The sequence below is a fragment of the Coregonus lavaretus genome (genome assembly GCF_964263955.1).
Source record: "Coregonus lavaretus genome assembly, contig: SUPER_36_unloc_1, whole genome shotgun sequence".
Lineage (NCBI taxonomy): Eukaryota > Metazoa > Chordata > Actinopteri > Salmoniformes > Salmonidae > Coregonus > Coregonus lavaretus.
In genome coordinates this window covers 1,987,223-2,001,663 of record NW_028167175.1, presented here as the reverse complement: position 1 = coordinate 2,001,663, position 14,441 = coordinate 1,987,223, and the positions used below count along the sequence as shown (strand labels likewise).

General features: G+C 44.9%; 2 protein-coding genes across 2 annotated transcripts in view; both read right to left on the bottom strand.

Moving 5' to 3' along the window:
* The window catches only part of LOC311111094 (A disintegrin and metalloproteinase with thrombospondin motifs 14-like), a gene marked incomplete at its 5' end in the record, with an annotated part of 276,043 nt that overhangs the window by 178,872 nt on the left and 82,730 nt on the right, over window positions 1–14,441 (bottom strand). The gene's annotated exons all lie outside the window — the stretch shown is intronic.
* The window catches only part of LOC311111064 (A disintegrin and metalloproteinase with thrombospondin motifs 3-like), a gene marked incomplete at both ends in the record, with an annotated part of 39,955 nt that continues 25,541 nt past the window's right edge, over window positions 28–14,441 (bottom strand). Inside the window, 6 exons of the mRNA XM_084189062.1 lie at window positions 28–176; window positions 2,348–2,520; window positions 7,380–7,528; window positions 9,072–9,185; window positions 10,361–10,493; window positions 13,382–13,525. Coding sequence (XP_084045188.1) covers window positions 28–176; window positions 2,348–2,520; window positions 7,380–7,528; window positions 9,072–9,185; window positions 10,361–10,493; window positions 13,382–13,525 — 862 coding nt within the window. The remainder of the gene's footprint in view (window positions 177–2,347; window positions 2,521–7,379; window positions 7,529–9,071; window positions 9,186–10,360; window positions 10,494–13,381; window positions 13,526–14,441) is intronic.

Sequence of the window (14,441 nt, the reverse complement as noted above, 5' to 3'; positions counted from 1 at the left end):
GATAGAGAGGTATAGATAGAGAGATAGCTATACGGTACATACCAGACATTCCCCCCGGGTGCAGACACTGAAGGGGTCTGTGTAGCTGCACCGCGTCCCATCATGCATCACCTGGTTCATGACCACCACCTCACCGGTCTCTTTGGACTGACAGCTCAACTCACACTTGTGAGCCTCTGCACGGGTGAAGATCAATCAATCAATCAATCAATCAATCAAATGTATTTATAAAGCCCTTTTTACATCAGCGGTTGTCACAAAGTGCTATACAGAAACCCAGTCTAAGACCCCAAACAGGAAGCAATGCAGAGGCTAATAAAACTCCATAGAAGAAGAAAACAAACTGAACACATCCTTTAGTCCTGACTGAGGGAAGATAGACTAAGTAAATGACAGAGAAAGCATTGTATTGTATCTCTCCGCTATGTTTCACCTCAGGAACACAAGGCCAGAGATCATAGAGATCATAGAGATAATATGCTCAGTTCACATGTGTGCGTCTGAAATGGTTACGCTGCTGTGTGTGATGTTAATGTTCCTGTATGCTCTTGACATCACAAAGGGTGTTATTTTTCTTTCAGGAAGAATAAAGGTCTAATTAATGTCCAGATAATGTAGACTTCTCTCGGTGTCCGTCTCACCAGCAGTAGTCTGATTTGAGACATTCATGAGGAAAACTCTGAGTCACATACACGACATGATCAAAAGTATGTGGACACCTGCTCGTCGAACATCTCATTCCAAAATCATGGGCATTAATATGGAGTTGGTCCCCCCCCTTTGCTGCTATAACAGCCTCCACTCTTCTGGGAAGGCTTTCCACTAGATGTTGGAACATTGCTGCAGGGGACTTGCTTCCATTCAGCCACAAGAGCATTTGTGAGGTCGGGCACTGATGTTGGGCGATTAGGCCAAGGCTCGCAGTCGGCGTTCCAATTCATCCCAAACTTGTTAGATGGAGTTGAGGTCAGGGCTCTGTGCAGGCCAGTCCTCCACACCGATCTCGACAAACCATTTCTGTTTGGACCTCGCTTTGTGCACGGGGGCATTGTCATGCTGAAAGAGGAAAGGGCCTACCCCAAACTGTTGCCACAAAGTTGGAAGCACAGAATCGTCTAGAATGTCATTGTACGCTGTAGCGTTAAAATTTCCCTCCACTGAAACTAAGTGGCCAAGCCTGAACCATGAAAAACAGCCCCAGACCATTATTCCTCCTCCACCAAACTTTACAGTTGGCACTATGCATCAGAGCAGGTAGCGTTCTCCTGGCATCCGCCAAACCCAGATTAGTCCGTCGGACTGCCAGATGGTGAAGCATAATTCATCACTCCAGAGAACGAGTTTCCACTGCTCCAGAGTCCAATGGCGGCGAGCTTTACACCACTCCAGCCAACGCCTGGCATTGCACATGGTGATCTTAGGCTTGTGTGTTGCTGCTCGGCCATGGAAACCCATTTCATGACGCTCCCGACGAACAGTTATTGTGCTGACGTTGCTTCCAGAGGCAGTTTGGAACTCAGTAGTGAGTGTTGCATCCGAGGACAGACAATTTTTACGTGCTACGCGCTTCAGCACTCTGCACTCCTGTTCTGTGAGCTTGAGTGGCCTACCACTTGTTGCTCCTAGACGTTTCCACTTCACAATAACAGCACTGACAGTTGACCGGGGCAGCTCTAGCAGGGCAGAAATTTGACGAACTGACTTGTTGGCAGCTCTTCAGTAAGGCCATTCTACTGCCAATGTTTGTCTATGGAGATTGCATGGCTGTGTGCTGGAATAGCCGAATCCACTGATTTGAAGCGGTGTCCACATACTTTTGTATATATAGTGCATCTCTGAGTCTCTCCCGTCCACCCATCTTCTAATGTTCCTATTGGTGTGTGTCGTATAGTGGCTCTCTGCATGAAAACACATCTCATTGCTACAGCCATATCGTCTGTGTCAAATAAATGTATTGTAAATGTATAAAACTTATTTGGTTGATTTATTATTTCTTATGTAAGATATATAATTAATTTAGATAATTATTACTATTGTATGGAAACTGTCTTATTACGGTAAATATGTATTAGAATCATTTTATTGCTAATACAGTGGACATTATGGTTTCACCTTTTAGAATGGCAGGGGTTAATAAGTAAAGCCAATATTTTAGTGCACAACTTTTGATCAGAGCCCTGGTCAAAAGCAGTGCACCATATAGGGAATAGGGTGCCATTATGAGTTTCTTTACTATAACTTAACATCACTCACTACAACCCAGCTGCATCATTTCACCTTTGACCTTTGGTCAACAGTAATGCACTAAAGGAATAGTGTTCCATTTGGGATGCAGGCTGTGTCCTACCATCTGGGTGTTCGTAGGGTAGCCAGGTGTGCTTGGTGTTCTTGTGGTATTTGTTGCTCCTCTGGACACACTGTTGAGCGCGGAAGTCTTCGTACGGTCCGGCACACTCCTCCGTGTTGCACATCTGGTAATCAAAAGTGGACCCGGGGCAATCCCGACCGCCGTACGCAGGCCTGGAGACAGGGCCGACAACACAGACACAAGTAAACAACAACAACAACAGAGTAATCAACACCATTTGGACGTCCCAAATGGAACCCTATTCCCTATGGGGCCCTGGTCAAACGTAGTGCACTATATAGGGAATAGGGTGGCATTTGGGATGCAGAGCATGTACAGAGAGGAGGGGCCTGTCATCCGGGTCCAGTGATTTGTTCCATTTAACTGTAATGTCCCATGTAGCTCAGTTGGTAGAGCATGGCGCTTGCAACGCCAGGGTGGTGGGTTCGATTCCCACGGGGGGGCTGGTATAAAAATAAATAAATATGTATGCTCTGGATAACAGCGTCTGCTAAATGACTAAAAATGAAAAAAATAAATGCTAGAAGTGAGTAATGAGTCTCTAGTGAGGGCCATGTTGATGTTGTAGTACACAGGGTTAATTATGATTTACATGACACCTACAGTAGAAGTCAGAAGTTTACATACACCTTCGCCAAAATACATTTAAACTCAGTTTTTCACAATTCCTGACATTTAATCCTAGTAAAAATGCCCTTTCTTAGGTCAGTTAGGATCACCACTTTATTTTAAGAATATAGATGTCAGAATAATAGTAGAGAGAATGATTTATTTCAGCTTTTATTTCTTTCGTCACATTTCCCCGTGGGTCAGAAGTTTACATACACTCAATTAGGTAGCATTGCCTTTAAATTGTTTAACTCGGGTCAAACGTTTCGGGTAGCCTTCCACAAGCTTCCCACAATAAGTTGGGTGAATTTTGGCCCATTCCTCCTGACAGAGCTGGTGTAACTGAGTCAGGTTTGTAGGCCTCCTTGCTTGCACACACTTTTTCAGTTCTGCCCACACATTTTCTATAGGATTGAGGTCTGGGCTTTGTGATGGCCACTCCAATACCTTGACTTTGTTGTCCTTAAGCCATTTTGCCACAACTTTGGAAGTATGCTTGGGGTCATTGTCCATTTGGAAGACCCATTTGCGACCAAGCTTTAACTTCCTGACTGATGTCTTGAGATGTTGCTTCAATATATCCACATCATTTTCCTTCCTCATGATGCCATCTATTTTGTGAAGTGCACCAGTCCCTCCTGCAGCAAAGCACCCCCACAGCATGATGCTGCCACCCCCGTGCTTCACGGTTGGGATGGTGTTCTTCGGCTTGCAAGCAACCCCCTTTTTCCTCCAAACATAACGATGGTCATTATGACCAAACAGTTATATTTTTGTTTCATCAGACCAGAGGACATTTCTCCAAAAAGTACGATCTTTGTCCCCATGTGCAGTTGCAAACCGTAGTCTGGCTTTTTTATGGCTGTTTTGGTGCAGTGGCTTCTTCCTTGCTGAGCGGCCTTTCAGGTTATGTCGATATAGGACTCGTTTTACTGTGGATATAGATACTTTTGTACCTGTTTCCTCCAGCATCTTCACAAGTTCATTTGTTGTTGTTCTGGGATTGATTTGCACTTTTCGCACAAAAGTACATTCATCTCTAGGAGACAGTACGCGTCTCCTTCCTGAGTGGTATGACGGCTGCGTGGTCCCATGGTGTTTATACTTGCGTACTATTGTTTGTACAGATGAACGTGGTACCTTCAGGCGTTTGGAAATTGCTCCCAAGGATGAACCAGACTTGTGGAGGTCTACAAAAAAATGTCTGAGGTCTTGGCTGATTTCTTTTGATTTTCCCATGATGTCAAGCAAAGAGGCACTGAGTTTGAAGGTAGGCCTTGAAATACATCCACAGGTACACCTCAAAATTGACTCAAATTATGTCAATTAGCCTATCAGAAGCTTCTAAAGCCATGACATCATTTTCATGAATTTTCCAAGCTGTTTAAAGGCACAGTCAACTTAGTGTACGTAAACTTCTGGCCCACTGGAATTGTGATACAGTGAATTATAAGTGAAATAATCTGTCTGTAAACAATTGTTGGAAAAATTACTTGTGTCATGCACAAAGTAGATGTCCTAACTGACCTGCCAAAACTATAGTTTGTTAACAAGAAATTTGTGGAGTGATTGAAAAACGAGTTTTAATGACTCCAACCTAAGTGTACGTAAACTTCCGACTTCAACTGTCCGTACATACAGTATATGCATAAAGTCACGCATTCACGGAACCACGCACACAAACACACACACACGCATACACACAAACACACACACACGCACACACACACACACATATCCAACAAGGCAAGTTCAGCGCAAAGAAAAACATGATCCCACCTTGACTTTCTTTCAGACATCTCTGACTAAAGAGACAAAGCAACTGTGAACTACATGTCACAATGTGTGTATGAATCATACAGCCTGTAGATAGAAGTCCTAACAGGATGTAGAGGATAACGTCAGTAAGGAGACAGTGTGTATGAATCATACAGCCTGTAGATAGAAGTCCTAACAGGATGTAGAGGATAACGTCAGTAAGGAGACAGTGTGTATGAACCATACAGCCTGTAGATAGAAGTCCTAACAGGATGTAGAGGATAACGTCAGTAAGGAGAGAGTGTGTATGAACCATACAGCCTGTAGATAGAAGTCCTAACAGGATGTAGAGGATAACGTCAGTAAGGAGACAGTGTGTATGAACCATACAGCCTGTAGATAGAAGTCCTAACAGGATGTAGAGGATAACGTCAGTAAGGAGAAAGTGTGTATGAATCATACAGCCTGTAGATAGAAGTCCTAACAGGATGTAGAGGATAACGTCAGTAAGGAGACAGTGTGTATGAACCATACAGCCTGTAGATAGAAGTCCTAACAGGATGTAGAGGATAACGTCAGTAAGGAGACAGTGTGTATGAATCATTCAGCCTGTAGATAGAAGTCCTAACAGGATGTAGAGGATAATGTCAGTAAGGAGACAGTGTGTATGAATCATTCAGCCTGTAGATAGAAGTCCTGACAGGATGTAGAGGATAACGTCAGTAAGGAGACAGTGTGTATGAATCATTCAGCCTGTAGATAGAAGTCCTAACAGGATGTAGAGGATAACGTCAGTAAGGAGACAGTGTGTATGAATCATTCAGCCTGTAGATAGAAGTCCTAACAGGATGTAGAGGATAACGTCAGTAAGGAGACAGTGTGTATGAACCATACAGCCTGTAGATAGAAGTCCTAACAGGATGTAGAGGATAACGTCAGTAAGGAGACAGTGTGTATGAACCATACAGCCTGTAGATAGAAGTCCTAACAGGATGTAGAGGATAACGTCAGTAAGGAGACAGTGTGTATGAATCATACAGCCTGTAGATAGAAGTCCTAACAGGATGTAGAGGATAACGTCAGTAAGGAGACAGTGTGTATGAATCATACAGCCTGTAGATAGAAGTCCTAACAGGATGTAGAGGATAACGTCAGTAAGGAGACAGTGTGTATGAACCATACAGCCTGTAGATAGAAGTCCTAACAGGATGTAGAGGATAACGTCAGTAAGGAGACAGTGTGTATGAATCATACAGCCTGTAGATAGAAGTCCTAACAGGATGTAGAGGATAACGTCAGTAAGGAGACAGTGTGTATGAACCATACAGCCTGTAGATAGAAGTCCTAACAGGATGTAGAGGATAACGTCAGTAAGGAGACAGTGTGTATGAATCATACAGCCTGTAGATAGAAGTCCTAACAGGATGTAGAGGATAACGTCAGTAAGGAGACAGTGTGTATTAATCATACAGCCTGTAGATAGAAGTCCTAACAGGATGTAGAGGATAACGTCAGTAAGGAGACAGTGTGTATGAATCATACAGCCTGTAGATAGAAGTCCTAACAGGATGTAGAGGATAACGTCAGTAAGGAGACAGTGTGTATGAATCATTCAGCCTGTAGATAGAAGTCCTAACAGGATGTAGAGGATAACGTCAGTAAGGAGACAGTGTGTATGAACCATACAGCCTGTAGATAGAAGTCCTAACAGGATGTAGAGGATAACGTCAGTAAGGAGACAGTGTGTATGAACCATACAGCCTGTAGATAGACGTCCTAACAGGATGTAGAGGATAACGTCAGTAAGGAGACAGTGTGTATGAATCATACAGCCTGTAGATAGAAGTCCTAACAGGATGTAGAGGATAACGTCAGTAAGGAGACAGTGTGTATGAATCATACAGCCTGTAGATAGACGTCCTAACAGGATGTAGAGGATAACGTCAGTAAGGAGACAGTGTGTATGAATCATTCAGCCTGTAGATAGAAGTCCTAACAGGATGTAGAGGATAACGTCAGTAAGGAGACAGTGTGTATGAATCATACAGCCTGTAGATAGAAGTCCTAACAGGATGTAGAGGATAACGTCAGTAAGGAGACAGTGTGTATGAATCATACAGCCTGTAGATAGACGTCCTAACAGGATGTAGAGGATAACGTCAGTAAGGAGACAGTGTGTATGAATCATACAGCCTGTAGATAGAAGTCCTAACAGGATGTAGAGGATAACGTCAGTAAGGAGACAGTGTGTATGAATCATACAGCCTGTAGATAGAAGTCCTAACAGGATGTAGAGGATAACGTCAGTAAGGAGACAGTGTGTATGAATCATTCAGCCTGTAGATAGAAGTCCTAACAGGATGTAGAGGATAACGTCAGTAAGGAGACAGTGTGTATGAATCATTCAGCCTGTAGATAGAAGTCCTAACAGGATGTAGAGGATAACGTCAGTAAGGAGACAGTGTGTATGAATCATACAGCCTGTAGATAGAAGTCCTAACAGGATGTAGAGGATAACGTCAGTAAGGAGACAGTGTGTATGAATCATACAGCCTGTATCATACAGCCACCCCAGAGCCAGATTTATACATCTCTATCCTCCCTAACCCCAATGCCCCCCCGTTCCCCTGTGACAGACACTCACGCAGGGTTGTTGCAAGTTCTGCTCCGGGAGCGTACTCCACCCCCACAGGTTCTGGAGCAGGACCCAAACTTAGTCCAGGACCCCCAGCTACCGTCATGGCCCTGCGGTTGGTTAGTGGACCGCCAGATACAGTGACCCTTGAAGCACCACTAAACAGACAGACAGGACACAGGGGAGTCAACAGGGCATACATTCATACAGTACCTATAATATCTTTCTATTCATTGGCCCCATTACCATTCAAACCATGGCTAGAATGAGCCCTGACCACGTCAAGGGTATATAAGAACTCTTAGAGAGATGCCAGCTAAAGGAACATGGATAGAACACTGTTATGACCACTGTTACTCCATTAATCACGAATAGCCAATGTAATGCTAATTAAATGCTAATGTAATGCTAATTAAATGCTTATTAAGTACATTCAAACTGGCCTGATAATGTTTCTTCTACTATCCATGTTAACTATTGTTTACTTTTACAAGGACTTTTTATAATTTTTACGGACAGTGGAGTCAACAGTGCATACATGTGTACAATATCTTTCCATTCATCGGCTCCATTAGCATTCAAACCATGGCTAGAATGAGCCCTGAACATCTCATGGGTCAGAGTTCTGATGCTCTGATGCTTAGAGCAATCCTGGCTAAAGCAACATCACTAAAATGAGCCCTGAACATCTCATGGGTCAGAGTTCTGATGCTCTGATGCTTAGAGCAATCCTGGCTAAAGCAACATCACTAGAATGAGCCCTGAACATCTCATGGGTCAGAGTTCTGATGCTCTGATGCTTAGAGCAATCCTGGCTAAAGCAACATCACTAGAATGAGCCCTGAACATCTCATGGGTCAGAGTTCTGATGCTCTGATGCTTAGAGCAATCCTGGCTAAAGCAACATCACTAAAATGAGCCCTGAACATCTCATGGGTCAGAGTTCTGATGCTCTGATGCTTAGAGCAATCCTGGCTAAAGAAACATGGCTAGAACATGAAATGAACACTATTCGTCTATGAAGTATGAATAGCTGATTAAATGCTCTTTTAATGCTATTTAAATGTATGGATAAAGGAGCAGGCATTGAACACTTTAAGTCCAATTCCAAGTATAAATAGTCAATTAAATGCTAATTAAATGCTTATTAAGTACATTCAAACTGGCCTGATAATGTTCCTTCTACTATCCATGTTATCTATTGTTTACTTTTACAAGTCCTTCTATAAGACTGTTATGTCATTAGACATCCATTACAGTTAGACAGCACAGGAGGCTGTAGAGGGGAGGACGGCTCGTAGTAATGGCTGCAATGGAGTAAATGGAATGGAATGGTATCAAACACATGGAAACCACGTGTTTGATGTGTTCGATACCATTCCAATCATTCCGTTCCAGCCATTACTATGAAATTGTCCTTCCAACTAAGGTGCCCCCTGCATTAGACATCCATTACAGTTCGACATCAGTACATGTGTGACATAGAACAAATATAAGCGCCCACCAAATATTATTATTATTATTATTATTATTATTATTATTATAATAACATTCAAACGGGCCGATATGTTCTTTCTAATATACATTTTGTAAAACTTCTTCAAGTAATTGAGTAGTTTTTGGAGAACTTTTTGTAAAGATGAAGTATAGTCCTTATATTATTAGGTCCATCTATTGTCATCAGAAATCCATGTTTCCCACCTTCGCCGGTGCACACTCTGTCCCATCTACCGGCGGACCCTTCTTCGTCTTACAAAAGTACTGGTTGTCAGGGTGACTACACCACAGCTGCTTGCAGGGATCGTAGGTCCGGAACTATAGGGGGGAGGAAGGGGAGAGAGAGAGAGTTAAAAAAGAGGATGTCAGAGAGAGAAGAGGAGAGAGTAGGGAAGAGGATGTCAGAGAGAGAAGAGGAGAGATAAGGGAAGAGGATGTCAGAGAGAAGAGGAGAGAGTAGGGAAGAGGATGTCAGAGAGAAGAGGAGAGATAAGGGAAGAGGATGTCAGAGAGAAGAGGAGAGATAAGGGAAGAGGATGTCAGAGAGTAGAGGAGAGAGAAGGGAAGAGGATGTCAGAGAGAAGAGGAGAGAAGAGGAGAGAGAAGAGGATGTCAGAGAGAAGAGGAGAGATAAGGGAAGAGGATGTCAGAGAGAAGAGGAGAGATAAGGGAAGAGGATGTCAGAGGGAAGAGGAGAGAGTAGGGAAGAGGATGTCAGAGAGAAGAGGAGAGAGTAGGGAAGAGGATGTCAGAGAGAAGAGGAGAGAGAAGGGAAGAGGATGTCAGAGAGAAGAGAAGAGGAGAGAGAAGAGGATGTCAGAGAGAGAAGAGGAGAGAGTAGAGAAGAGGATGTCAGCGAGAGAAGAGGAGAGAGTAGAGAAGAGGATGTCAGAGAGAAGAGGAGAGAGAAGGGAAGAGGATGTCAGAGAGAAGAGAAGAGGAGAGAGAAGAGGATGTCAGAGAGAGAAGAGGAGAGATAAGGGAAGAGGATGTCAGAGAGAGAAGAGGAGAGAGAAGGGAAGAGGATGTCAGAGAGAGGGCTGAGAGGTAGTAAGTGCATTTCTGTGGCCAGACTACAGGTCACCTAGTCTCTTCCCAGAGCTCCATCGGTCATGGCCCCTCTGCTGCATGGCTACAATCTCAAACAGGGAAAGCAGGATCCAGCAAAAAGCTGGCCAGTCTATCTAAGCCTATAGACCAGGGGGAGCGTACGGAGAACGCAGGACCCTGCTCCATCTAACAATAAACTTTATTATATTTTAATCGCATCCTCAGAAGATCAAAGTCCTGAGTGGTACTGAGCGCCCCATGCAGTCCTGAATCTGTGTCCCAAATGGCCACCTATTCCTGACGGGCCCTGGTAAAAAGCAGTGCACCATATATGGAATAGGGTGTCATTTGGGACACACAATGATAAGCTTTTCTGTCACCAACGGTCACAGTTGTTAATTCTCAGATCTCAGTGGTCAAGCTAGCTGGTGGAGTGGACTTACAGCGGTGCACATCTTGTAGCCCACGCCGAAATCAAAGCGACACTGCTCGTCCATGGAGTAGTTAATCCCGGGCAGCTCAGGAAGCTTGGGCCACTTGTGTTCAAAAGGGTTGTCCAGGAGACAGTCATAAGAGCTGGGGGGGGGGGGGGGTTAAACACATCAGAACAGAGACAGTCATAAGAGTTATGAAATAGATTAGAGTGGCAAGGTGGTATGATAACATGAGAGCTGGGGGAGATAGAAATAATAGGTTTTCAGTAGAGGGGATATACTATGTTATATCTAACAGAATAGGTTATGTCAGTGGTGTGTCAGTGGTGTGTCAGTGGTGTGTCAGTGGTGTATCAGTGGTGTGTCAGTGGTGTGTCAGTGGTGTGTCAGTGGTGTGTCAGTGGTGTGTCAGTGGTGTGTCAGTGGTATGCCAGTGGTGTGTCAGTGGTATGTCAGTGGTGTGTCAGTGGTGTGTCAGTGGTGTGTCAGTGGTGTGTCAGTGGTATCTCTAACTTCATCTTTATTTGGATCCCCATTAGCTGACGCCTTGACGACAGCTAATCTTCCTGGGGTGATATGTCAGTGATATATGTCAGTGATATGTTAGTGACCAAGATTCCTGGAAAACCTGGAAATGATGGGAAAGTTATCAGAACCCTAGTCATTGGTTTGGTGAGGTTGGGATGCCCTTACTGGATGTATCGGTTCAGAACCCTAGTCATTGGTTTGGTGAGGTTGGGATGCCCTTACTGGATGTATCGGTTCAGAACCCTAGTCATTGGTTTGGTGAGGTTGGGATGCCCTTACTGGATGTATCGGTTCAGAACCCTAGTCATTGGTTTGGTGAGGTTGGGATGCACTTACTGGATGTATCGGTTCAGAACCCTAGTCATTGGTTTGGTGAGGTTGGGATGCCCTTACTGGATGTATCGGTTCAGAACCCTAGTCATTGGTTTGGTGAGGTTGGGATGCACTTACTGGATGTATCGGTTCAGAACCCTAGTCATTGGTTTGGTGAGGTTGGGATGCACTTACTGGATGTATCGGTTCAGAACCCTAGTCATTGGTTTGGTGAGGTTGGGATGCCCTTACTGGATGTATCGGTTCAGAACCCTAGTCATTGGTTTGGTGAGGTTGGGATGCCCTTACTGGATGTATCGGTTCAGAACCCTAGTCATTGGTTTGGTGAGGTTGGGATGCCCTTACTGGATGTATCGGTTCAGAACCCTGGTCATTGGTTTGGTGAAGTTGGGATGCACTTACTGGATGTATCGGTTCAGAACCCTAGTCATTGGTTTGGTGAGGTTGGGATGCCCTTACTGGATGTATCGGTTCAGAACCCTAGTCATTGGTTTGGTGAGGTTGGGATGCCCTTACTGGATGTATCGGTTCAGAACCCTAGTCATTGGTTTGGTGAGGTTGGGATGCACTTACTGGATGTATCGGTTCAGAACCCTAGTCATTGGTTTGGTGAGGTTGGGATGCACTTACTGGATGTATCGGTTCAGAACCCTAGTCATTGGTTTGGTGAGGTTGGGATGCCCTTACTGGATGTATCGGTTCAGAACCCTAGTCATTGGTTTGGTGAGGTTGGGATGCACTTACTGGATGTATCGGTTCAGAACCCTAGTCATTGGTTTGGTGAGGTTGGGATGCACTTACTGGATGTATCGGTTCAGAACCCTAGTCATTGGTTTGGTGAGGTTGGGATGCCCTTACTGGATGTATCGGTTCAGAACCCTGGTCATTGGTTTGGTGAGGTTGGGATGCACTTACTGGATGTATCGGTTCAGAACCCTAGTCATTGGTTTGGTGAGGTTGGGATGCCCTTACTGGATGTATCGGTTCAGAACCCTAGTCATTGGTTTGGTGAGGTTGGGATGCCCTTACTGGATGTATCGGTTCAGAACCCTAGTCATTGGTTTGGTGAGGTTGGGATGCCCTTACTGGATGTATCGGTTCAGAACCCTAGTCATTGGTTTGGTGAGGTTGGGATGCCCTTACTGGATGTATCGGTTCAGAACCCTGGTCATTGGTTTGGTGAAGTTGGGATGCACTTACTGGATGTATCGGTTCAGAACCCTAGTCATTGGTTTGGTGAGGTTGGGATGCCCTTACTGGATGTATCGGTTCAGAACCCTAGTCATTGGTTTGGTGAGGTTGGGATGCCCTTACTGGATGTATCGGTTCAGAACCCTAGTCATTGGTTTGGTGAGGTTGGGATGCACTTACTGGATGTATCGGTTCAGAACCCTAGTCATTGGTTTGGTGAGGTTGGGATGCACTTACTGGATGTATCGGTTCAGAACCCTAGTCATTGGTTTGGTGAGGTTGGGATGCCCTTACTGGATGTATCGGTTCAGAACCCTAGTCATTGGTTTGGTGAGGTTGGGATGCACTTACTGGATGTATCGGTTCAGAACCCTAGTCATTGGTTTGGTGAGGTTGGGATGCACTTACTGGATGTATCGGTTCAGAACCCTAGTCATTGGTTTGGTGAGGTTGGGATGCCCTTACTGGATGTATCGGTTCAGAACCCTGGTCATTGGTTTGGTGAGGTTGGGATGCACTTACTGGATGTATCGGTTCAGAACCCTAGTCATTGGTTTGGTGAGGTTGGGATGCCCTTACTGGATGTATCGGTTCAGAACCCTAGTCATTGGTTTGGTGAGGTTGGGATGCCCTTACTGGATGTATCGGTTCAGAACCCTAGTCATTGGTTTGGTGAGGTTGGGATGCCCTTATTGGATGTATCGGTTCAGAACCCTAGTCATTGGTTTGGTGAGGTTGGGATGCCCTTACTGGATGTATCGGTTCAGAACCCTAGTCATTGGTTTGGTGAGGTTGGGATGCACTTACTGGATGTATCGGTTCAGAACCCTAGTCATTGGTTTGGTGAGGTTGGGATGCCCTTACTGGATGTATCGGTTCAGAACCCTAGTCATTGGTTTGGTGAGGTTGGGATGCCCTTACTGGATGTATCGGTTCAGAACCCTAGTCATTGGTTTGGTGAGGTTGGGATGCACTTACTGGATGTATCGGTTCAGTTCCTGCTTGCTGCAGCGTGACCAGTGGTAGCGATGGAAGGCCGCTTGGACCAGCGGTGCCATGATACTCCCCATACTGGTCTCGTCAGAACAGCGATTCCCCTGTCCGTCATGTTCCATACCTAACCTGTTGAAATGGTACCTGAGTTATTGATGAGCAAAACACACTATTACGCTCAAACACAAAAAGGTGTGTCTCAAATGGGACTCTATTCTCTACATAGTGCACTACTATTGACCAGGTCCCATAGGGATACCCATAGGCCTCAGATCAAAAGTAGTGCACTATGTAGAGAATACGGTGCCATTTAGGAAACAGACAAATTCACTGTGCTTAGGAACAATTATGATAGTTCTTATAATTGAAACATACAGTACACATCCGGGGTAAAAGAGCTTCCTAAGATAAATGACAACAGGAATCCTTACCCACAGAGCCCTTACCCACAGAGCCCTTACCCACAGAGCCCTTACCCACAGAGGCCTTACCCACAGATCCCTTACCCACAGAGCCCTTACCCACAGAGGCCTTACCCACAGAGGCCTTACCCACGGAGCCCTTACCCACAGAGCCCTTACCCACAGATCCCTTACCCACAGAGCCCTTACCCACAGATCCCTTACCCACAGAGCCCTTACCCACAGAGCCCTTACCCACAGATCCCTTACCCACAGAGCCCTTACCCACAGATCCCTTACCCACAGAGCCCTTACCCACAGAGCCCTTACCCACAGAGAAAAAAGACTGAAGAAAATAAGGGAAGAAGAGAAGTAGAGCAGCAGATCTTATGTAATGATCCTGGCTAGACTAAGTAGAGCAGCAGCTGTTATGGAATGGTCCTGGCTAGACTAAGTAGAGCAGCAGCTCTTATGTAATGGTCCTGGCTAGACTAAGTAGAGCAGCAGCTGTTATGGAATGGTCCTGGCTAGACTAAGTAGAGCAGCAGCTCTTATGGAATGGTCCTGGCTAGACTATTCAGAATCATTCCAATCCATATGGTTGGAAAATAGGAGACATGGCTTTGAAATGCCAAAGTTAGAGT